Source organism: Balaenoptera physalus, assembly GCF_965194825.1.
Source record: "Balaenoptera physalus genome assembly, chromosome: 2".
Classification (NCBI taxonomy): domain Eukaryota; kingdom Metazoa; phylum Chordata; class Mammalia; order Artiodactyla; family Balaenopteridae; genus Balaenoptera; species Balaenoptera physalus.
Genome location: NC_138883.1, coordinates 38617540 through 38643960, shown reverse-complemented (window position 1 = coordinate 38643960; position 26421 = coordinate 38617540). Strand labels below are relative to the sequence as shown.

Below are 26421 nucleotides of genomic sequence, written 5' to 3'. Positions count from 1 at the left end.
GTAATTTTTATGTGTGATCTTTGTGTTTCGCTCATATCTATCATATATTCCCTATAGCCAGGTAGCTAGTTGTCCACAAAATTCTGTCCTCCCCCTTGCATTGTATACGTTTGTTACTGGGAAACAGCTGCCAGCCAGGAATATATTTCCCAGCATTCGTTGCATCTAGGTGTGGGCCTGTCCCTAGTCCTCACCCACGGATTGAGACAGAACTGATGTGTGTCACTTCCACACATGCAACAACTTAAGAAGCAAGTGAAACATCTCCATACTTTCTCCATCCTTCTACCAGTTGGATGCAAGTGACAAGATCCCAGGGGATGGCAAAGCCACTGAATCAGTGCATAGAAGAATGCCATATGCCAAAGATCAACTTCCTTGGATTGTTATATGAGCAAGAGATATGCTTCTATTGTGTTAAACCACTTAAAGTTGGGGGGTTATTTACTATAGCAGGTAGTATTACCCTAATAAAAACTGTCCTATGGTATACTTATATGAAGATATATACACATAAGAGAATAAAGCCCAATTTCAACAAATCTCACATACTATGGTTCTTATCACACACCTCCATCTTCTTTGTAATGTAGCAAAGTTTCTCTCTTATTAACAATTTCATTGATATTCAAAGATTATTTTTGGAATATCTAGAATCCTTAATAATGTTTTCCAAAAGAGTAGTAACCTTAACTTCTGAGGGGAAGAAATGTGAATTTAATGGGAAAGAAATTTCTTCCATTATTTCCAATATTAAAATCATTAATTTTTCATTATTAAGCTAATTAACTTCAAGGAAATGTCAATGAGATGTGAACAAGTAGAACAAAACGAGCCATACTCTACTCCTATCTCAATTATCCTTTCTCTAGGTATCCCAAAAAGCTCTAATCTATTATGGACTCCATTAAGACCATTTGATAATTTCCATGGTATTACCTTTAACTAGGGTATTTACCAAACAGCTCCTTAAAAATGAAAACCCCTGATGGTCCAAAGCAATGACTCTAATGGTAATGATGAACTTTCAGACAATGTGACAGAAAATGAAAGAAGAAATCCTGGGCAGGCACCAACCAAATGTCTTTCAAACCATACCAGGTAGGTGACATGATACTTTACCGCTATTCTTCAATCTAACTTTGACTTCAATTAAGGTTTGTACTGCCCCACCAATTTAGCTCTTTCTATGGTATCAACAATTGGATTGGGAAAAAAAGTAAATTGGCATTGGTTAATAGAAGATCTTTTATTCTTTTTCATTAATGGGCCTCATCCTAGTGACTAGAACAGAAAATATTAGGCTTCGGGAATTGTATGCAACCCTAAGGCTTGCCTGTGCAATGTGCTGGAGAAACAAAGAAGCACCAGATATGCCACCAACTCTCTAAGAATTCAACATCAGTGCAAAAGACCATCATGCAATCTATATCACCAACTTAGACTTTTCTTCTAAGCACTAGACCTATGTATCTAATTGGCCATTGGCCACCTCTTACTCAGATGTTCTACAGGCATCTGACTCTTAACATGTTCAAAATCAATCTTATCATCACCTTCTCCCCCCATCTCCAACTCTGCATATTTAATGTATTCTTGGTCTTAGTGCATGGCCCCATGATATTTCCAGCTGTCCGAATCAGAAACTTGAGATTCACCATCCTCCTTCACTATTACCTCCACCCCCACACAGATATCCAATCCCTTCCAAGACTAACAGATTATAACTTATCAATAAATACCCTCAAATTTAATCTCCTTTCTCCATCCCTCATATGTTAGACAATATATCATATTTCACCTGAGTTAGACAGTAGCTCCTAAAAACCACTGTCTCTACTGCTCTCTGACCACATACTCCCCAAACAACTCTGCACATTGCTGCCAGAGTCCTTTCTACAGCACAAATCTTACCATGCACTTCTCCCATTTTAAATTCTTTAAGAGATCCCTGGAAGCCTTCAGGATAACATTGAATATCCTTGGTATACATGTCATTTAGTTTCTGACCCTAAAGATTTGCTCTGCTTCCATTTCCTTCCACTTCATACATGCTCTGTATTCTGGCCTTACTAAAATCAATAACAAATTAAAAGAACAAATTCAAAAGTAAAATTAAATCCACCAGGAATTCTTTGTACACCCTATGACATTCAATGCTTTCATGCTTTCACATGTTATAATCACTCTGTCTACCTGAAATGCTTTTTCCCTCCCCATCTGTCTGGCTAATGATTACTGGTACCTCCAAACTCAGTTAAAGCATTCCGAGATCCACTGGTAGCTTCTTGGATCCACTCATGAGAGAGATGCGCTCTCCTCTGTGCATTCACACCACAGAATACATATCTCACATGGCACTAACAATACTAATGCAGTTGTTGATAATCATGTCAGTCACTCCCACTAAACTACCGTCATCTCTCCATTCTCTGCACTTGGTAGAGGCCTGCCATAAAATAGGCCTTTAATTGATTAATTGACTAATTAATGAAAAGTTATTTGTAACTTTAAAAATAAGATTTAAAAATAAGCTCCATTTGTATTATCATGAACATAAACATGAAATATTATGTTTTATTATCGTTGGGTTTTGGTTTGGTTTTTGCTTTATTGGGTTAAAATGGTGAGGATGTCTTCAGATGACAGTAACTATGTTGGCAACAGGTATATTAAAATATTTCCTGTTGATCATTTCTCTTCTGCATCAAATGAATATTAAAATTGCATTGAATATTTCTAGAAACTTCCAAGCCAATCTTGACTTCAGTTTCTTTTTTTTTTTTTCTTTTGGCTGTGTTGCAAGGCTTGCAAGATCTTAGTTCCCTAACCAGTGATCGAACCCTGGCCCTCAGCAGTGAAAGAGCAGAGTCCTAACCGTTGGGCCACCAGGGAATTCCCACAAGTCAATCTTATTCTTACTGAAGATTCATATTTCTAAGATAGATAATGTTGCACCTCTTAGTACATCTGACTATTGGATTAAAAGAGAAGCCCATTTTCATTCCCTGTATGTGATAAGGTTTATTCAGAAAATATTTTCAAAAAATAAAAGGAGATATTGAAGGAATGAATTCAATAACACATGAAAGAACACATATCATCAAATGCCATGTGTTCTCTCCTTTCCTAGGATCATAAAAAGAAGTAAACTTGTGAGGAAGGAGAAACATGATGATGAAAGCTTATCGTCATCCTCTGGTTTTCTATTTCAAGCATCATGAGCACACACTACTGTTTCTTAATGAGGAAGCAGCAGTTCCTCATTTAAATATGAAACAAATGTGCCTGTGTAGGTGTATCTCATTTTACACATGAAGTCAATAAAATCAAGAAATACTTCATCCCTTTACCTTATTTCAATTTCCTAAAGGAAGAAAAAAATTTTAAACTGTGAAAATAAAACACCAACATTTTTCTCCATAGTAAAAATAGGACTATCATTGATTAAACAGCAGAAAGAAACTGAAAGAAAAATGTTAATTCTTCATTCTAAAAATTTTCACACAGTGTATTCTGAGTGAGACCACCCTTAAACATAGATGAAAAGGGAGTTTACAGCATGATATGACTTTTAGGTGCCAGATCTTATTCTTTCTATCCCTGGTTGTCTAGTTCCATGACTGGCACATACTGGGCACTAGAAAATTTTTTGAATGAATGAATGAGAACATTAGTAGAAAAGTTAAATAGAAATTAACACAGCATCCCACATTATATGTAGTTAAAATTAGAATATAAAGAAGGAAATATGCTCAGCTCTTAGCAGATACTAATATAACTCATCGGTACTGTGAAAGAAGTGCTTTGGGTTGGAGAAGGTAGAAATGGTGTGGTAGAGGTTTGAGGAGGAAGTGTGTGGAGGATTATAATTTTTCCTTCAAAAAGAGAAGTGGGGAGCTGCTAACAGAAAAAAAAAAAAAAAAGGTGGTGACAGCTGTCAAACTGACTCAGACTTACTCAAAGAGAGAAGCTTAGGAGGAAATACTTGGGAAGGATTCTTCCTAGAGAAAGCAAAGGCAGTGGTCTAATCAAGTAACCATTTATGAGCTTTGATATCAAAATGCCCTTGGAGCTGGAAAACAAATGCAAAGCCGAGGAGTGTTTTGTTTCACGTTTAAATCAAAGGAAGCCCAAAAAAGATACACTCCCTGAACTGCTCAGCGATCTTTTTGTCTCTGGTTAGGGCTTTCTTGCAGTCCTCCGTTCTAAACAGTTAGCATTTTTCTCAAGACCCCTATGCCACCCCTCTGTCCTCACTATCAGCAGATTAGCTTATCAAATATATTACTGAAAAAACATGACGAGACAGAGTCAAGATGGCGGAGTAGGAGGATGTGGAGTCAGCATCTCCTCACAACCAGGGCACCTACTAGTCGCTGGTGGTGGACCTTGGACACCTAAGGGGATGGGAGGAATCCCCATGTAATGAGGTAGGACGTGGGAGGGAGCGGGGGGAGGAAAAGTGGAGGCAGGATGGGACCAGCACACCTAAGGGGGGGCTGGGGGAGGGGAGAGGTTCCCACACTTGGAGGGGCCCACTCACAGCAAGGGGATCAGCAGGGAAGAAGAGGGACCTTTGGGGGATCGGGGAATCAGAAGGGAACGCAGCCGACATCTCCTCTGCCCACTTGGGCACTAGCAAGCCTGCTGGGGTCCCGGGCCTGAGCTGCACACTCCCCTCTGCCCCACCAAGGCCTCTTCCAGCTGCATGGGTCCCAGGCCTGAGCCCTGTCCCCCCCAGGGCCCCCTCTGCCCACGTGGGTCCCGGAACTGAGCCCTGCCTCAGCTGAGGCCTCCTCCATTTGGGGCCTCCTCCAGCCTCATGGGTCCCAGCAGACCTGAGTACTGCCCCCCGACAAAGCCTGCATGGGCTGTGCAGTTCCTGGCAGGCCCGAGCACTGGTCTCCCTGAAAGCCACCATGGGCCACACAGGTCCCGACAGCCCGAGTGCCACCCCTGACAGGGCCTCCTCTGGTGACGTGGGTCCAGGTGGGCCAAATGCCACGCCCCTCCAAGGCTTCCTCTAGGTGTGCTGGCCACTGTGGGCGCGCCTGTGGAGGTCTGAGCCCCCGCTGGCCTGCACGGGCACATGTGCTCCAGGCCAGCTCCAGGAAGAAACACTGATAAGAAGAACACATGCAGAGTGGGGCTGAAAAAATGGGTCCAGAGACCTACCTAGAGGTGTTGGAGGCCTACTAGGGAGGCAAGGGTAGGCTGTAGCTCACCATGGGGGCAAGGACACTGGTAAAGGAGGTACCAGGGATTTTTTTTATTTTTATTCATTTTTTAATTTTCTTTTTTATTTTCTTTTATCTTATTTTTGCTGTTGTGGTTCTGTTTTGTTTTATTGTTGTTTCATTTTTATTGTTATTTTTTCTAATATATTTTTTATTTTTCTAATTTTATTTTATTTTTTACTTTTTGTTATTGTTCTGCTCTTTTCTGTTTGTTGCTTTTTTTTTTTCCTGCCACAATACATGGCTTGCATAGTCTTGATTCCCAGGCCAGAGGTAGGACCTGAGCTCCTGTGGTGAGAGCACCAAGTCCAAACTGCTGGACTAACAGAGAACTTCAGGTCCCAGGGAATATTAATCAGTGTGAGGTCTCCCGGAGGTCCTCATCTCAGCACCAAGACCCATCTCCACCCAACTGCCTGCAAACTCCAGTGCTGAACGCTTAGGGCCAAGCAACCAGCAAGACAGGAACACAACCCCAACCATCCAAAAAAATGAGACAACAAAAAATATGCTACAGATGAAGGAGAAGGTAAAAACCTACAAGACCAAATAAATGAAGAGGAAATGGAGAACCTACCTGAAAAAGAATTCCGAGTAATGATAGTAAAGATGATCCAGAATCTCAGAAATAGAATGGAAGCACGGATTGAGAAAATACAAGAAATGTTTAACAAGGACCTAGAAGAACTAAAGAGCAAACAAACAGTGATGAACAACACAATAAATGAAATTAAAAATACACTAGAAGGAATCAATAGTAGAATAACTGAGACAGAAGAACGAATAAGTGAGCTGAAAGATAGAATGGTGGAAATAGCTGTTGCAGAGCACATTAAAGAAAAAAGAATTGAAAAGAAATGAGGACAGTCTCAGAGACCTCTGGGACAACACTAAATGCACCAACATTCGAATTATAGGGGTCCCAGAAGAAGAAGAGAACGAGAAAGGGTCTGAGGAAATATTTGAAGAGATTATAGTCAAAAACTTCCCTAACATGGGAAAAGAAATAGCCACCCAAGTCCAGAAAGCACAGGGAGTCCCATACAGGAGAAACTCAAGTAGAAACACACCAAGACACATATTAATCAAACTAACAAAAATTAAATTAAAAGAAAAAATATTAAAAGCAACAAGGAAAAAGCAAAAAAATAACATACAAGGAATCCCCATAAGGTTATCAGCTGATATTTCAGCAGAAACACGGCAGGCCAGAAGGGACTGGCAGGACATATTTAAAGTGATGAAAAGGAAAAACCTACACCCAAGATTACTCTACCCAGCAAGGATCTCATTCAGACTTGGTAGAGAAATCAAAAGCTTTACAGACAAGCAAAAGCTAAGAGAATTCAGCACCACCAAACCAGCTTTACAACAAATGCCAAAGGAAATTCTCTAGGCGGGAAACACAAGAAAAGAAAAAGACCTAAAAAACAAACGCAAAACAATAAAGAAAATGGTAGTAGGAACATACATATTGATAATTACCTTAAATGTAAATGGATTAAATGCTTCAACCAAAAGACACAGACTGGCTGAATGGATACAAAAACAAGACCCATATATATGCTGTCTACAAGAGACCCACTTCAGACCTAGAGACACACACAGACTGAAAGTGAGGGGATGGAAAAAGATATTCCACAGCAAACATCATTCTCAAAGGTGAAAAACTGAAAGTATTTCCTCTAAGATCAGGAACAAGACAAGAATGTCCACTCTCACCACTATTATTCAACATAGTTTTGGAAGTCCTAGCTACAGCAGTCAGAGAAGAAAAAGAAATAAAAGGAATCCAAATGGGAAAAGAAGAAGTAAAATTGTCACTATTTGCAGATGACATGATACTATACATAGAAAATCCTAAAGATGCCACCAGAAAAATACTAGAGTTAATCAGTGAATTTGGTAAAGTTGCAGGATACAAAATTAATGCACAGAAATCTCTTGCATTCCTATACACTAACAAGAAAAGATCAAAAAGAGAAATTATGGAAACAATCCCATTTACCATTGCAACAAAAAGAATAAAATACATAGGAATAAACCCACCTAAGGAGGTAAAGGACCTATACTCAGAAAACTATAAGACACTGATGAAAGAAATCAAAGAGGACACAAACAGATGGAGAGATATACCATGTTCTTGAATTGGAAGATTCAATATTGTGAAAATGACTATACCACCCAAAGCAATCTACAGATTCAATGCAATCCCTATCAAATTACCACTGGCATTTTTCACAGAATTAGAACAAAAAACTTTACCATTTGTATGGACACACAAAAGACCCTGAACAGCCAACGTAATCTTGAGAAAGAAAAACGGAGCTGGAGGAATCAGGCTCCCTGACTTCAGACTATACTACAAAGCTACAGTAATCAAGAGAGTATGGTACTGGCACAAAAACAGAAATATAGATCAATGCAACAGGATAGAAAGCCCAGAGATAAACCCACACAACTATGGTCACCTAATATATAACAAAGGAGGCAAGGATATACAATATACAGGAGACTGGAGAAAAGACAGTCTCTTCAATAAGTGGTGCTGGGAAAACTGGACAGCTACATGTAAAAGAATGAAATTAGAACACTCCCTAACACCATACATAAAAATAAACTCAAAATGGATTAAAGACCTAAATGTAAGGCCAGACGCCATAAAACTCTTAGAGGAAAACATAGGAAGAACACTCTTTGACATAAATCACAGCAACATCTTTTTTGACCCACCTCCTAGAGTAATGAAAATAAAAGCAAAAATAAACAAATGGGACCTAATGAAACTTTAAAGCTTTTGCACAGCAAAGGAAACCATAAACAAGACCAAAAGACAACCCTCAGAATGGGAGACAATATTTGCAAATGAATCAATGGATAAAGGATTAATCTCCAAAATATACAAACAGCTCATGCAACTCAATATCAAGGAAACAAACAACCCAATCAAAAAATGGGCAGAAGACCTAAATAGACATTTCTCAAAAGAAGACATACAGATGGTCAAGAGGCACATGAAAAGATGCTCAACATCACTAATTATTAGAGAAATGCAGATCAAAACTACAATGAGGTATCACCTCACACCAGTCAGAATGGCCATCATCAAAAAAATCTATAAACAATAAATGCTGGAGAGGGTGTGGAGAAAAGAGAACCCTCTTGCACTGTTGGTGGGAATGTAAACTGGTACAGTCACTATGGGGAACAGTATGGAGGTTCCTCAAAAAACTGAAAATAGAACTACCATATGACCCAGGAATCCCACTACTGGACATATACTCAGAGAAAAACATAATTCAAAAAGACACATGCACCCCAATGTTCACTGCAACACTATTTATAATAACAAGGACATGTAAGCAATCTAAATGTCCATTGACAGATGAATGGATAAAGAAGATGTGGTACGTGTATAGAATGGAATATTACTCAGCCATAAAAAGGAACAAAATTGGGTCATTTGTAGAGACATGGATGTACCTAGAGTCTGTCATGCAGACTGAAGTTAGAAAGAGAAAAACAAATATCGTATATTAATGCCTATACGTGGAATCTAGAAAAATGGTACAGATGAACTTATTTGCAGGGCAGGAATAGAGACGCAGATGTAGAGAACAGATGTGTGAACACGGGGTGGGTGTGGGATGAATTGGGAGACTGGGATTGACATATATACACTACATGTGTAAAACAGATAGCTACTTGGAACCTGCTGTATAGTGCAGGGAGCGCAGCTCGGTGCTCCGTGGTGACCTAGATGGGTGGGATGGGAGGGAGGGGTGTGGAAGGGAGGCCCAAGAGGGAGAGGATATATGTATACATATAGCTGATTCATTCTGTTGTACAGCAGAAACTAACACAACATTGTAAAGCAACTATATCCCAATTTAAAAAAAGTTAAGAAAAGAAAAATCAAAGAACTGAAGACACAAGAAACACAACAGCCTTCAACCTCCCTTCTGTCCCCTCCACCTCAAGACCCACCCACAATGGCACCTGATTCTTGCCTGTACCTTTATTATCTCAGAGAATTAGGCATTTGCTCTTTCCTGATCATGTATATATTCTATTCATGAACATTTAAGTGGTTTCTAGATTTTTCACTTTCACTAACAATGCCCCAGTGAATTTCCTTATGCCGATCCGTTTGTACTCTTGGGCACATCTGGAATTGCCCACGTTATTAGATAGATTAGTTCATTTGATCTGTCAGCAACCCCCTCTGTACAGTCAAACTTTGAAAAAGTTGAGCAGCCACACTGCCTAGGTCAGGAAAAAAAGACACATCAGCAGTTCTAACTTTTCCCAGCAGTACATTTACTGATCTCACCTTTACTGAGATCTAACTGGTGTGATTGATTATTCAGCACAGTTCGCTGATGTTATCGATGTGGTCGATACAGGGTAATGTGAACAGACTGCTGAATATGAAGAGCCTAATAGTTGCTCTATAAGTTGTTCATGGCATTATGAGAACATTTGTTATCCTAAAAGCTCAGGATGCCAACTCCTCTTAATAAAACATTAGTTTAGCTCTATTGGGTTGCAATCAACATCTTTGTCATGGACTGCCTAATCTTAAAAATAAAAGGAAGTCACAGAGGCAGTTCAATCAATCTACCAGATTGCAACACAAGACTCTAATCTATAGGAAAAAAGCTTAGGTAAACAATTATACTCTTGGCCATAAAGACCACATGGTATAATTACTCATATTTCATCTGTTGTTTCCTCTCTAAAGAAAACCATTGGCTTCCTACAAGGGGAAGGTTGCTATTTTTGCTGTTGTTTTCATTCTACAGGAAGTATTTTTGTCTCAATTATTGGCACAAAGATGCCCTAACTATTTGGCACAGGATATTTCACACTGTAAGTGTCTTGGCAGTTTTGGAATCTGTTTGAAAATACTGTACAGTATAAATGGGCAGGGATTAGGACCATCTCTTTTAGAACACATAGGGATAATCAACAGAATGGATTTCTTGGCTGTAATTTTTCCCCTTTGTATTATTATAAATGATGTATCAGGTACCATTGACTGATCATCTGAACAACAGTTCTAAGACCTCAATACCAGGAACAAAAGATAACAAAAACACTTTTGCCTCTGAATTATTATCAGTAAATTCCATTGATTCAAAACAGCACAAAAGCACAAGTTGAGAGTGTTCTCAACTTGTGCTTCATCTTTGTAGGGAAAAAGGAGAGCAGGGGATTAGGGTGGCCAAACCCCAGCAATATGTTTCCGCTGGAAAGGATGAGGCAGCACAGTGTAATAGAGAGAACATCAGATTGGAAATCAGTCAGACTGTGAGCGTCAGGATCTTCAACAGTAAAATGGAGATAATAATACTAATTTTCAGAATTATAGGAATGAGCAAAAAAGAATACAAAGCTCCTGACACATATTAACTACTCCATCAAAGCTGGTTTTCTTCCCCTTCAATAGTTTCTGCTACCATCCATCATGGTATAAGTCAAAGATATTGTTGACATCACTCAGCGCCATTCACTTTAAAGGGAAAAATTAATCTAGAATGAAGTTTTGGTGATCATAGGATTCATTATAAGAGCTGCGCTCAAATTAGTTGTCTGCCATCATGCTATAGTTACTATCCGAGATACAATTTAGAAATAAAATTCACAGTTAGCCAGTTTAGTCAAGTCTTTCACCCATATGTCTGAGTTTCTTGGTAAAAATACCAATATAAGTAGAAGGGGATTTTGTCGAATCTTCAAAGGATGTGGGCCTTTGCTCCAATCACTGGCCCCTTTTCACATTAAGAAGGTAAAATGCCCTTGTTCTGGGATGAAAAATGTTATATCCTGGCTTTCCAATGCGTGAATTCCCTTGTTTGTTCTGCATCCTAAAACACTATTTCCTATGTCCTAGGCCAAGCCTTTATTACCTAAGTATTGCTTCAAAATTTTGCAAACACCCTCAACCTACTCCCTTGCAAGCATCCTTGGCTCCCTGATCCCTTCTCCTTGATCCTTGAGCTCCCTGATTCTTTTCTTCTTGCTCACCTGACCAAATTCCAAGTCTGGTTAAATCCAGCTCACCTACTTCAGCATCTATATACCTGTGACTAAACACGGGTGGAGTAAACACATAATCATGCTCATAGATACTAATGAAATGTATAACCACTAGCCTCACATGGACCTTAGTGCTGCACAGCAAACCTGCTGAATTTAACCTTGGCCACTCACTGCTCCACTCTCTACACAACCGTTTCATGCCTCCTCCTCACCTCCTCACCATCCTTACTCTCAGTTGATAACTGTGTTTCCTCTTTTACTGAGAAAATAAGAGCAATCAGAACAAAGCTTCCACTATATACTTATTTGTTTGTCATGCCTCCCCCTCCCCCCATTAGTATGTGACGGAAGGAACTTTGTATCTCCAGGACCTAGAACAGTCTCTGCACCATAATGTTTGCTCAATCAGCATTTTTGTTTGGGAAAAACAAAAAATAGGTAAAATAAACAAAAAGAATAAATACTCCTAGAAGAGTCATGAGAAGGCTCATGTTAAGTAACTCTGTTGCCCAAGGCTGAATCAAAAGTAAGATAACTGTGTCCAAGTTCAATGCTCTAGACTCAAATCATTTTGATATTATAGTATTATCATGAAATCTCATCTGCTCTTTCCCAAAAGTTCCATGGTCTCCTTGGCTCAATTTAAAAAGTTGAAAGATACATTTTTGTGCCAAGTTTTCAAAACATACCTTCTGATACTGCTAGCTTCATAGGGATAGTAGGATGATTGCTTAAGGTCATAAATATTTTATTTCTCTTGAATTTTTCATATATTTACAACTCGCATGAATAATAGAAAGTATCTCATATACACCATTCATAGTTACATTGTGTAATACTTTTTCAGAAATCTGTTATGTATTTGAAAGGTGTGGAGGAGTCTCAAAATAAAAGTCTATTTAAAATAAGCTGTTCCACTACAAATTCTGGCACTGGAAAGAGATATTTTACTCTAATGCTTTTCACAATGGGGTTTGATTTTCCCTATAAAGTCTAATTTACATGTCTATTGAACACATAGCTCAAAAATCAAGTGGTCTGAGTTGTCTGGAGTTTATTTGAATGGAGTTCATTTTTGTAAGAATAGGAGAAAAGGAGCTCAATGAGTGGATGTGAGGAGGCAGAGAGATGGAGGTAGAGGCAGATAAATGGAGTGGTACCAACTTGAGAAATAAAGGTCAGTCCTTCAGTATTAGTACCCTTTCCCCAGCCTCATTGTAAAATGCTGCCAACTTCCAGTTTCCATAAATAGACACCATCATTAACGTTCAGCAGGTCAGAACTGTGAGAAAGTACCATACTTTTCTTGGCCAACTTTAGCTGTGCCATGAAATCACTTAAAGTAAATGAGAAAAAACAATAATCATCAAATATAAATGTAAATAAAGGTGTAAATATTTTTGAGGGAAAAGTCTATGACATAAAAGCTTTTCACTCAGTCTATCATTCATGTGTGATGGCAAGAGAAATTCATTTGAAGAATATGTTAGGTCACAAGTCATATGCCAATCATTTATATTTTATTTTAAAATATAGCCATTTAGCAAAATTTACAAACAACTCATGTAGCTCAATATCAAAAAATGAAACAACCCGATCAAACAATAGGCAGAAGACCTAAATAAACATTTCTCCAAAGACATACAGATGGCCAAGAGGCACATGGAAAGATGTTCAACATCGTTAATTATTAAAGAAATACAAGTCAAAACTACAATGAGATATCACCTCATACCACTCAGAATGGCCATCATCAAAAAGTCTACAAGGGAACCCTCCTACACTGTTGGTGGGAATGTAAATTGGTACAGCCACTGTGGAGAACAGTATGGAGGTTCCTTAAAAACTAAAAATAGAGCTACACTATGACCCAGCAATCCCACTCCTAGGCATATATCCAGAGAAAACCATAATTCAAAAAGATCCATGCACCTCAATGTTCATTACAGCACTGTTTACAATAGCCAGGACATGGAAACAATGTAAATGTCCATAGACAGAGGAATGGATAAAGAAGATCTGGTACATATATACAATAGAATATTACTCAGCCATAAAAAAGAATGAAATAGTGCCATTTGCAGAGACGTGGATGGACCTAGAGATTGTCATACAGAGTGAAGTAAGTCAGAAAGAAAAACAAATATCAGATAATATCACTTATATGTGGATTCTAGTAAAATGGTACAGATGAACTTATCAGCAAAGCAGAAATAGAGTCACAGATGTAAAGAACAAACTTATGGTTACCAAGGGGGGAAGAGGGTTGGGACGAACTGGGAGATTGGGATTGACATATATATAAACTACAAATAATAAATGCTGGAGAGCAATCCCACTCCTGGGCATACATCCAGAGAAAAACGTGATTTGAAAGGTTACGTGCACCTCGGTGTTCATTGCAGTACTGTTTACAATAGCCAAGACATGGAAGCAACCTAAATGTCCATCAACAGATGAATGGATATAGAAGATGTGATACACGTATACAATGGAATATTACTCAGCCATTAAAAAGAATGAAATAATGCCATTTGCAGCAACATGGATGGACCTGGAGATTACCATACTAAGTGAGGTAAGTCAAAGAGAGAAAGACAAATATTATATGATATTGCTTATATGCAGAATCTAAAAAAAAAAAATGATACAAACGAACTTATTTACAAAACAGAAACAGACTCACAGACTTAGAGAATGAACTTATGGTTACCAGGGGGGAAGGGTGGGGAGGAGGGACAGATTGGGAATTTGGGATTGACATGTACACACTGATATATTTAAAATAGATAACCAGCAAGGACCTACTGTATAGCACAGGAAACTCTGCTCAATACTCTGTAATAACCTAAATAGGAAAATAATTTTAAAAAGAATAGATACATGTATATGTGTATAACTGAGTCACTTTGCTGTACACCTGAAACTAACACAACATTGTTAATCAACTCTACTCCAATATAAAATAAAAATTTTAAAAAATATATATAGCACTTTAAGATACAGTCAGCTATTAGCTGCAGGTTTTCCAAAGATGTTTCTTATCAAGTTGAGGAAGTTCCCCTCTATTCCTACTTTGCTGAGAGTTTTATCATGAACAGGAGTTGGGTATTGTGAAATGCTTTTTCTATGCCAACTGATATGATCAAATGAATTTTCTTCTTTACCCTGCTTTTGGTACAATGAATTGGAGTGATTGTTTTTTGAATTTTGAACCAGCTTTGCATATGTGGAAGAAATCCCACTTGGTCATTATGTGTAATTCTTCTAATATGTCATTGCAATCTACTTTTGTTGAGGGTTTTTACATCTACATTCATGAGAAATGTTGGTTTGTAATGTCTTCCTGGTTTTGGTATGATGGTACAGCTGGCCTCATAGAATGAGTTAGGAGAGTTCTCTGTACTACTATTTTCTGGAAGAGACTGTGAATTCACCAGTGAAACCATCTGCACTTCTTATTTTGGAAGTTTATTAATTATTATCTTATTTAATGGATATAGGACAATTCAGGTTACCTATTTCTCCTAGTGTGTGTTCTGGTAGTTTGTGTCTTTCAAGGAATTGGCCCACTTTAACTAAGTTATCAATTCAGTGGCTATCAAGTAGTTCAAAGTATTTCTTTACATGCTTTTATGCCCACAAAATATGTTGTAATGGCCCTTCTTTAATTCTTTGTATTGGTAATTTGTGTCTTCTCCATTTTTCTTGGTTAGCCTGGCTAGAGGTTTGTTAACTTTAATATTCTTTTCTAAGAGTCAGCTTTGAGTTACAGTGATTCTCTAGAATGTTTTTTCTGTTTTCTATTTCATTGATTTCTACTCTAAAGTTTATTACTTCTTGTCTTCAGCTTGCTTTGGCTTAAATTGCTCTTCTTTGTCTAGTTTCCTAAGGTGGAAGCTTAGGTTATTAATTTTATAACTTTCTTCATTCAAATATATGCATTTAATGACATACACTTTCCTCTAAGCACTGCTTTTGCTGCATCTCAGAAATTTGATATGTTGTATTTTAATTTTCATTTAGCTCAAAATATTTTTCTAATTTATCTTAAGGCTTCTTCTTTAACCCATGGGCTATTTAGAAATGTGTTAATTTCCAAATATTTGGGGGTTTTCTAGTTGTCTTTCTCTCATTGATTTCTAGTTTAACTCCACTGTGATCTAAGAACATACCTTGCAAGATTTCTATCCTTTTAAATTTGTCAAAGTATGTTTTATGGCCAGAATATGATCTATCTAGTGAATGTTCCATGTAAGTTTGAGAAGAATATGTATTCTACTGCTATTGGATGGAGCACCTTGAATTTTAAAACAAAGGAGCATGAAACCTAAACACTATTAAAAGACTATTCTATTTTAAAATAGTATTTAAATTTATCCTAAACTTCCTAGACAGTGGCTCTATGAGTAAAGGCAGAGAAACAGGTAGTACATGTCAAAAAGTGAATATTCAATCTTCCAGGAGATGATTTAACACACACATTTTCAGAAATAGTCACAAATGCATTTCTCATACTTTAAATGCTCTGCACGTCATAAAATTTTCCTCTTGCAATTTGTTGCTAACCAGAAACTAAGCATATGTATATACACACACACACTTATATAATATACATATGAATTCATATGCAGGGAATAAACCTAATGCAATTTTTCTATGATTATGATTGCAGTTGAAAAGATTAAAACTTCTGTGCCAGTTTTTTTAAAGAGGTAAGAAAAGGCAATGTTTGCTAAATGTAAAGAAAACATTCCATTTTTAGTCTCCTAAGATATTATTAAAAATAACGTTTCATAAAATCTTCTGAGGGTATTTGAAATTCTGCATTTATATGACACCAGTTTCTAATTTAAACATAATTGGAGAGAATAAAATGAGAGTAAATTACATATAAAAGGGGGTAAAAGCACATGCCACTGACTAATGTTTTCTATAGCAGTCTCTCTGAATATTATAGTCAATAAGACTCCAATCAGAATGTTTGCATTTTGCCAGCCGCTTTCTGGATGACAAAATTGTTCTTTACGTAATTAAACAACATCTACCCAAGAGAATCTACAACAACCAAATAAATAAAGGGAGAAAAGTAACCTGGAAAAGTCAACTAATCAAGCTCTAATCAATGTAACAAAATTCAATCAACTAATCAACTGTGTTCTAATAGGACATCACCCAAACAATCCCACAAGCTTTGTTTCTAAAGCTCAGTATGATAGAAGGTGTTGAAACTCCCATTATATTGATTCAAAATTAATAATGCTCTATGAAATCTCTTCCTTATTTCTCATCTCAATTCCTCTTATAATTTAACTTATAATTTAAGTTAACCAATGAATATTTCAATGTTCTACTTCCATTCAAACAATATGATTGAATAAAACTGATTCTGGACAATTACTAGAATGAATAAAGCCAAAGAATGGCTACATAGTAAAATTTTGTTTTCAAGTTCAACCAATGGATGCTGTTAAAATAATAATAATAATATATTTAAATGACAGGCTAATCCTTAAGGATGGTAATTCCTTTGAAAATTACCTTTTGTTGAATCATCCTCTATTGGCTGTTTGAACAACGTAATGTCCTTGAAAGTGCATAGGAACAAAACCACCTTTTCATGTTCATTTCTTATTGGTGCAATTTGCATATAAAACCAAACAGGGGTTCCTGTAAAAGACAGAAAGGACAACAGAGCGTGACATAGCCACCACGATGACATCGTCTCCTGCTTTCCTTCCTCCTTCAGCTGCCAACTGCTATGCCAGGAATCAGCACCAAAACAATAGTATTTTAATTGCTGAAAAGAATCAAAACACCTTTCATTTTATATCAACTACCAGTTGCTCAAAAATTAATGAACATATTTTTCAACCCAAAGTATCAAATTTGAAAGTAAAGCATGGGGTGTCATTTCACAATGCAGTGGAATAAAGGCAGTCTTGCTATTTAAGCAATGCCAGCATCACCTTTAGATCTGGGTCCCTGCACCACTGCTGCTCTCACCACCTCCGTTCCATAGTCTCACCAAGTGTGAGTATTCCTCCTTGTCACTTTGAGAAGTGTTTCCAGTCGACTTCAACATCAATACCTGATGCTCTGATAAGTATTCCTCTTTGAGAAACTTTTGAAATGTTGCTTCTATCTCAAGACTCTCTCATCAGTCAGATAGACTTATAACTCTGTGGCTCTGACCACATCCCCACATCAGAGAGATACGATGTCAGCAACACTAGAAGCCTGATGTACACAGAGCTATACCTGAAGCCTTTAAGGCAGTGTTAAAGAAAAAAAAAATGTCCCCAGGCCTTGAAAGTCTCAGGCATCTTCATGAGACACTGCTTCCAACCTCACTCGCTCAAAGCATGAGGCTGGTCTCTGTCACCATGTTCTTCAAACAGTGGCTCCTACAGACTCCGGAGGACACAGAGTTTCAAAGCATTCAAGGCTTAGGATTTGGACAAATTAGAAACTGGCAATGGGTCAAATAATAAATATCTGAAGACACAAGAAATGCCTTCAAAGGAGTAATTACCCATTAAATGATAAAACACTGAGGGAATGTTCCATCAGAATCAAAAAGACACATTTTCCATTATAGTCTTTCCAAGCCACAGGCAGTAAAGCCTCTCCAAATATTCATTCTTAAAGACATAAAGTCTTCTGTCCGTTTGGGATTTGGGGAGTGAAATGTGCATCTGTTAATAATCTCTAGGTGAGAGTTGATAGCCTGTTAGTGACTTCCAATGAAAACCAGTAAGAAGCACCTCCACACCTGTGGCCAAAAATTGTCAGGTAACGATATCACCACAAAGGGGAATTTGCCATTTACCCAAGAATGGGTGACTTAACTACTGGGTGCTAGAAGTCAGGGAATTCGAGAGAGGAGATTTCTATAAATATTCAGTTCTGACAACCAGGTCCTTTGCAACCCCAGGGGGCCTACAGAAGGACATGGCCTTTTCCAAAATGATTACAGGATGAGACAGGGACCTCAAAACCAATCATACCATCTCCCAGAAAGGCTTGTTCTTTGTTTTCTGCTTCTTGTTTTACACAGTGTGTCCAGGAACTGTGAGTGATGTACACAGTTTGACAAATCACCAGGCCCAGACGCTAGCAGATACATGGCCTATGGCTGTTCCAACACAGTGAGCTTGAGGCAGCAGGGTTATAAACAGAGAGAAAGGGGCATTAAATACAAGTCGTTTTCCAAGGTCTGCTAGAAATCTGAACAGAAAGAGTTGATGTTACAGTTCATACCTTCCTATGAAAACAGCAACTTTTCAAATTTTGGCATTGAGTCAGAGCTGTTTTTAAAATTGTTTTCAGATATCACGGTATACTATTTTCAGGTTTAGTCACAGGCTCAGATTTCTCCAAATAGGCTGAGTTTCTGCTGACTGGCTGGTGAAATATCCACATTCTGGATTTGGGGTTCAAGGAGATGGGAAGTCTGGGAGGGTTAGGTAGAGAGGCCTGTAGCTGCTGGAAACTCGAGGCAGTGCCCTGGCATTGATTATTTGGAGTTGCCCTAGCTATCACAGTTCTGCCTTTGTGTAAACAGAAAGATCCATTTTCAGTCATCATCCCAGAGCCACTGCTTCTTTCTCAACAGTAGAAGCAGCCCACTGTTAATCAGAGCAATGGACCTAAAGAATAGAGGCTGCAAACTGAAATGTCAGTCGTGACACATATTAAATCAGATACCTCAATCTCCCTGTCTGCAAATGGTGTTTAGCTAATTATTTAATGGAAGTGTCGGGAGGACTTGGCATTCAGGCATTCCCAAAACAGTTCTCTACAGGCATGTGAATTTTTCTAACATTAAAAAATGTCATAAGAACACACTTTTTTCAGTTGTTGTTCAAAAGCCTTTAGCTATTTACAAGATTTTTTAAAGCTGCTTTTAAGTATAGTAGAACTGCCTTATAATGCATGGATAATATCTATTCTTCATATTAAAGAAAAAAAACTCAATGCAGATACTTTCCAGAAGAGACAGGAGTTTTAATCTATAGTGCTATGGGCCATAACTCCTACTGGCTCTAAACAGACAGCTACATGTGTATAGATAGTGTATAGATCTGAAAAGAACCAGACAGGCCTGAACAAAGGCCAGACAATTATTACAAGCTATTAAAATAAAGCAAACGATCCAAACCACCTTGGAAGGAAACTTTTGGAAATGAAATATTAAAGCTATTGTTAACATGACTTAAAGGATCTAAACAAAACAAAATTTCCACAAAGGTATTTTTGAGAAAATCAGAAACTATGGACTTGGCTTTGAAGCTTTAAAATCAGAAAAAGATTCATTTATTCTGTTTAAATCCCAGGGTGAAATGACTCTAGTAATATGGAATATTCTTAAATTATTTGCTAAACTCGAGGTACATACTGAAGTCATTCGAGGGATAACAACCTTATATGAAAATGACAGGGGGCATTCCCTGGTGGTCCAGTGGTTAGGACTCTGCACTTCCAAGGCAGGGGGCACAGGTTTGATCCCTGGTTGGGGAACTAAGATCCCACAAGACTTGTGGCACAGCAAAAAAAAAAAAAAAAAAATGAAAGGGAGTTTTGGCATATGGGTCTACTACAGCTTATCAGTAAGTATTTGGACCTAGTGAAAAAAAACCAGAAAGCACCTAGAGACTGGCTTTTTCTCTTGTAGAAGGCAGAGCTGATCATTCAGAATGGATTGTTTTCTAGTTGGTAAGCCAACAGACATTTGGCTATGATGTCAAAGAGAAATACATTTTCAGCCTTGATTCTAAAATAAAAGATAAGATGATAGGACGTTCCTTAAATAAAACCACTGAAGACCGGTGCTCCCATAACCAGGTGCTACTGGTAATGGGAACTTCACTACTACTGTGAAGCAATGCCTATGGTTGTTGTTATCCCTATGATGGTCTATTAATAAAAAGAGAAACCTAAATTCAATTCTAAATATTCCATAGAGAACAAATGTTTAAGGTACAATGGGGAGGATAAATTATGCTCCGCAAAACCCAACCAGCACTAAACACAGTACAAGCGCTTCCTGTTGAAGCTAGAATGTTTCCTGAACTGGGAAAGAATTTAGTAACCATCAATTTCTAAAAAGATAATAATTGGCTTTGCTATCATTTAACATTAACACTAAATAAGTTGACTCATCTTATGCAGTGACTGTTCTTTTAAAAAAAAAAAAAAACTCTGTTTGGAAATGCAGCAAAAAAGAAATAAAGTAAGTGACTATTCAAAGAAAACAAATTAGAAAGGAGACTTGGTTGATGAGTGTACTAGTTGGTTTTTTGTTTGGTTGTTTTTTTCCTCCAAACTCCAATGGAGAGTCTCATCAGACTCTCCCATAATTACCTAAGACCCATATCATGAGGTCTTATGTGATTATATAACAGACAATTGACCACTCACAAGTCCCATCATGGAGAACAGCAAACAACAATCAACACAAAGTTACCAGATGTGAATGGCCCATCCTGAAAGTAATGACTACTTCCACTCACCTTCCACACAAAACAGCAAATGGCCTGAATCTAGCAAACGGCCATACTGGTAAAGATTCACCTCAGGTAGATACCATATACTCACGTCATCTACATATGTGTAGAAAGGTAATCACACATACCCATTGACACCAATCAACTTTCCCTTTAACTGTAAGAAGAAATGATGAATTTCTCTGTCGTTTTTAGTTGCTGTCACAACTATAGGATCTTTACCATGAGTATTAATCACAGAACATTTTGCCACCTGACACAAAAAAAATCACATTCGAAATGCATTATATTTTTCTTTCAGTCCTCAAAAGGTTGCTTTTCATAAGTATTACTTATTAATTTTGCTATCTAATTTTTACAAGTACCTCCTGCCAAGAGAAGCAATAAGTTTTATATTCTCTCTACACTATAGCTTAACTACCACTTACCAAGACATACTATTAATAAAGAGTTGACACACCTTATTGGTAATACAGATACCTACTGTTTTTCTTGTACAAAAGAACTTCAAAGCAGTTTGACTCGTAGTTGTCAAAAGTCTGCCTGACTTTCTCAATGGTTTTCTTGTCAGTCAATTCTCCATACATAAAACTGGAAAAAACACCAAAAATCCATTTCAGTTTTGTGTTCCTTTTCAAATGCTACATAAAATCATATATTTGTCTTTTTTTAATTATTTGGATTTAGTTGCAAAATATAATGTTGCTCCCACAAAATGAACTAAAATATTTAAACCATGTTTTAACCATGACTGCTAAACTTCCTGCTAAAATCTAGCTTTAGAAGTTATTTTGAACATACAGAGAGAGAGAAAGAGAGAGAGAAGCAGTCTTTACTTTACACAAGTCCAATATGCAGCAATTTTAGTTACTATGCTTTAGTTAAATAATACCAGTTTCCCAACAACACAGTTCAAAGTTTGGTTTTCATAGTATATTAACTGTGAATGATAGCATAAAGTATAAACTTTGCTGCTAGCTCATCAGTCTACAAGTCACTAGTAAATAGCAAGTACACATTACAATCAGTGACAAATCACACCACTTCTTTTAAAGCCTGTCAGTATTACTGTGCATCTACTACTACTCAGTTCATGCACAGACAGCAAAGTGTGTAGCTGTGTTGTCTCCGTGTCTCTCAGTGGTAAACTAATGTGACATTTTACAAAAATGGATAAACAAAAGCAGGAATTCTCCATCAAAGATTAAAGTCTACCAAAGAAATGTAAAGTGATAATGCTGGAAGTGAAATTCAAATTAAACATAAATGCAGTTATTTCTTCTATAAGAATAGTGGGAATGTTGACACTGCTCTCATTTGAGAGGCTCTAGATATGCAGGCAGAGGAACCTAGTGAGGACAAACTTATCAACATAAATCAGGAAAGGGACTGTTATAAGAAAGACCAAGGTTTCCCAGAGGAAGTCATGCCAGTAAAAAAATCTTCACATTAAAGGAGCCCTAAGAGGTAATTCACAATACTGAAAGTGGAAGGATAAAAGAGTTGAAGTGGATTCAAACTTAAAAGGAGTATGACTGTTTGCTAAGAGATTAAAAAAAAATGCTCTCTTCATATCATAAAATATATTACGAGAATGTAATTGTTCAAATGACTTGTGATAGCTTTTTACAAAGAAATGAAACACTTTCATCTCAATGTTTCTAATGTTATAGATCACTAAATACTCTAATGTACAAAATAAATATTAGTTTGACTATTATTTTCATTTCCCTGCCCTTACAACCAACAGTAAGAGATTTTTTAATGCTTTGACAAACACTGTTAAAGGTCACAGAACAATCATAATTTTTCAATTGAGTATTAATATCCTATTACATGGTTTCAGCTTGCATGATCTTTTTTACACTCCCACACTACAATGAAATGTGAAGACTCCGTATTACACATATACTGCATTGGCATTCTCACTATTTATGAGGATTTTTCTGAAATATGTACAAGTAGAGCCAATGGAGGGAAAATAAAGAAGAGAAATTGAAGGAGACATATGCTATTACTACGGCACATACAAAACATAGATTAAAGAGTGAATTTCCATATACCACAAACATTTCCTAACATTTTAAACTATCTATTTTTTCTAAGAGAAACTCACCAATAGTCTGAGAATTTACAAAACAGAACTCAGTCAAGCACTACAAGCCTATAAAACCCTATTCCTGATGCTTTCCCAATCATCAGTTGTGCATCTGGTTTCAGATACCTAGTTCTACTAGTTGCTATAATTGTCCAGACCATTTCTTCCACCAGGAAAAAGTATGTGGCACTTGACTAAGTTTTTGAAGGCTCAAGTATATCTTTGTTATTGCTTTTCTTGGAGTTTTCAATAAATTAACTTATTAGCCAGGGGTAAATCCAAGTGTGGCGGGGCCTGAAGCTTATACAATTTTAGGGGCCCTTTTTAAGGAAAGGAATACAAAATTATAAAACAAAATTAGGTACAGAGGCTTGAAAGACATGCACTCAAGTAAAGGCCCCTGAAGGTTAAGATTCTTTATCTTCATGGGAAATCTGTTCCTGAATGTCTCAATCTAGAAAGTTTACAACATGAAAAGCATAGTTTGTTAGCAAGAGCCAGCAAAACTAGCAGGATTCAACCACGAAACCATATCACAACTAAAAATTACAGAGTAACCTGCTGTATTACAAAATAAATAAAATAAAAATAAATAAAATAAAATTCAAAAATTCAAAAAAAAAAAAAAATTACAGAATAATGACCCATCTTATGGTAACACTAACCTAAGCAACTAGAATTCTAAAAACTAAGAAAGTAGATGAGGCCAACCAAAGGTTATCCAATCTGTGGCCTGCATTTTCAATACAATACTTTTCTCTTTTATAAAAAAGGAATTTTTAATTGTCATTATAATAGTAAAATAAGCAAGAGAATATCAGAATAGGATGACAGACTCTAACTCCATAATCCTATAGCCAGACTAACACATGAAGCTTCAGAGGGCATTGAAAAGCTACTGTTCCTGTCAAAGCCTGAGTTTCAGCTCATGCGAGTTTTATGAAAATCTCCTGAGGGCATTATAATTAAATTAGAATTCCTCAGTTAAAATGCACAAAGTCACCCTCCTTTCCTCCCCACAAATAAAACACTATTTAATACTGTTAATATTTTTTACAGACAAGTAAACTTTTTTATTGACTGTTATTTTTAACCTAAAGACACTAATAAAGAGAAAACATTAAAAATTCAAAAAATAATAATAATAAGGGTAATTAAACTAAATAAATGTTGGTGGTCTTAAAGAAAAGAGAAAGTATTTACTCCTATTACTAAATGTCAGAGTCTATAGTTCAGTAAACCAAAGCACAATATTCATAATTGGCCAACAGAAAAACATAAAAAAGAAATCATCTATAATATAACAAGCAACTAGGATAAAAATGGTGAAAAATTAACTCGAATAGGATTTAAAATGTTACAACTCAAATTTAAAAAAAAGAAACTGTCTTAGAAATTGATGTAATAATACCACTTAGGAAGAAATATAACACAAGTCTGATTCAGCTAAAATGCTGAAGAGAAGGTGAAAACAAGCAATTTCTCAAATAAACTCTGAAAAATTCTATAACCCATTCTTTAGCTCTCCCAATGCTAAAATAGACTGTCCTAAGAAAATAGGATCATTTTAAGAAAAAAATCCCAGCTTATTATACTCTGAATAATTTTTCAAAAATAGGCTTTTATTTCTTACGCAGTTTCACTCATATTTTTATTTTAAGTTTTAAAACTACGTATTTCCAGAGACAGAACACATATTTGAAGTGGTAAAATGCAGCAGTTACATAACAAAAGATATTTCAAAATGACCTGAAAGAATGTCTGAAATGTATTATCCAACCTTCCAAAGCAAGTGTTCTGGAGATTAATTCAGACTTTGAAAGTGTTTCCACCCAAAGTTGTCCAAACCAAAATGACTAAATCAATGCTTCTGCATATTTTATGTGTATGGCACATTTGCTTACTTGCTTGGCATTTTTTATGTGTAAATGTTGAATTTCTTTACCGAGGTTTCCTGCAGCCTGATTGCAGATGGCTGAAGCTCAATACAGTCTTTGAATGGTTAATGAGATTTGAAGGAAACCAAGATTTAGAAATGATAATCATCAGACTTTAGAAACGATATATCTATATAATAATCTTATACACTTTTTATGTCTCTTATTGAATATCCTCCAGGAATATATAATGGGAATACTAAAAAATTACAGAACTTCAAATTACTCTCTTAGATAGCCAAGCTCCCCTTCAGTAATAATAAATGACTTCTACAACTGCACTGTTATCTTATTGGAAGGAAAATAAAATTAGATGCACAGAAGCAATCTATCCCTGCTATAATACGGAGCAGCCACAATATAACAGAGGACCACTGCACTTAGAGGACCACTTACAATCTGTAAGGTTCATGGCCAAGTTCTCTTCTCTGACTCTTAGTTCCCTCATCAGTAAAATGATGGTAATGTTAATATAACTCAGAGGGTGAGGATTAAAAGGATAATGCACATGAAGTTGCAAATTATAATGTGCTGTACAATGACTGAATTATTACTAGAATGCTTCTTATGGGTGGGGTTAGAAGCCCCTCCAGCCCAACCCTACTCCTTTGCTCCTCTACAATTCTAGGGCAAGGGTTGGGCCATGCCTGCTAATGGGCAGGGTCCCTGTGTCTTAAAGGGATACACACATCATTTTGTGTGTCTTCTTCCTTTTTGAACCCATGACATTGAGGCATAAATTCACCCAGGGCCTGCTGCTGGATTATCTGGCCACTTACCTTGCCACACAACTAACTTGTGGGAAGATTTGATCTTGGGAGTAAGGGAGATTTCCTGAGGCCTGGCTTGGGCCATATCCAGCTTGCCTGAGCATTTGGCAGTATATCTTTCCTGTATATCCTACCCTAGGAAACTTCTAGGACTAGTTGGCTTTGGTTTATAGCAAGATTTACTTATTTTTGGATCCCTTGTTTTGCCATCAAAATCTCACAAACCAGCCTCATTATAATACCTGACAGTAAGTATGGCTATAATGTTGACAGACTTCCAAAGGAGAAAGGAATCTTACGAAGTGAAAAAATATATAATCTAATCGTGAGTGCTGCCAATCTATCTTAATCTGCTAATGGTCAACAATGTTCCTGGACTAATAAGCACACAAACATTCAGTCACCATGAGTAAAGGATAATATTATGTATAGGCTGTAGTTCACAGCCTAGCAAGTGCTTCCTCACAGAAGCCACACAGATTGACTTAATAATATGTGGTCTCCAGCTGAGATTCAGCCACAAAAGTAAAATCATCACAAAAGTTAATGGGAGGATGGGCTGAAACCTATAGTCAAAGGATGAGAAAATAAGAAGCCTAAGAGAGAGTGAGGAGAAGGATTTAGAAACAAACAAGAACAGCTTTCAAAATCTGAAAGAAGTAATTTTATAATAAATCAAAGCATTACATACTTTATACAATGGATCATAATCAAAGGGCTTCACAACCCATTAATTTATGTGAGCTTAAAAGGATTTAGATAGAGTCATAAATGGTAGCTCCATGACACGTAATTAAAGGAAACGAGGAATAGAACTAGACA

At 36.9% G+C, this 26421-nt stretch overlaps 1 protein-coding gene across 1 annotated transcript in view; it reads right to left on the bottom strand.

Annotated features, from left to right (window-relative positions):
* KCNH5 (potassium voltage-gated channel subfamily H member 5) overlaps positions 1–26421 on the bottom strand; it is a 334448-nt gene that overhangs the window by 273689 nt on the left and 34338 nt on the right. Inside the window, exons 3-4 of the mRNA XM_082450353.1 lie at positions 21279–21385; positions 16827–16955 (exon numbers count right to left, since the gene is read on the bottom strand). Coding sequence (XP_082306479.1) covers positions 16827–16955; positions 21279–21385 — 236 coding nt within the window. The remainder of the gene's footprint in view (positions 1–16826; positions 16956–21278; positions 21386–26421) is intronic.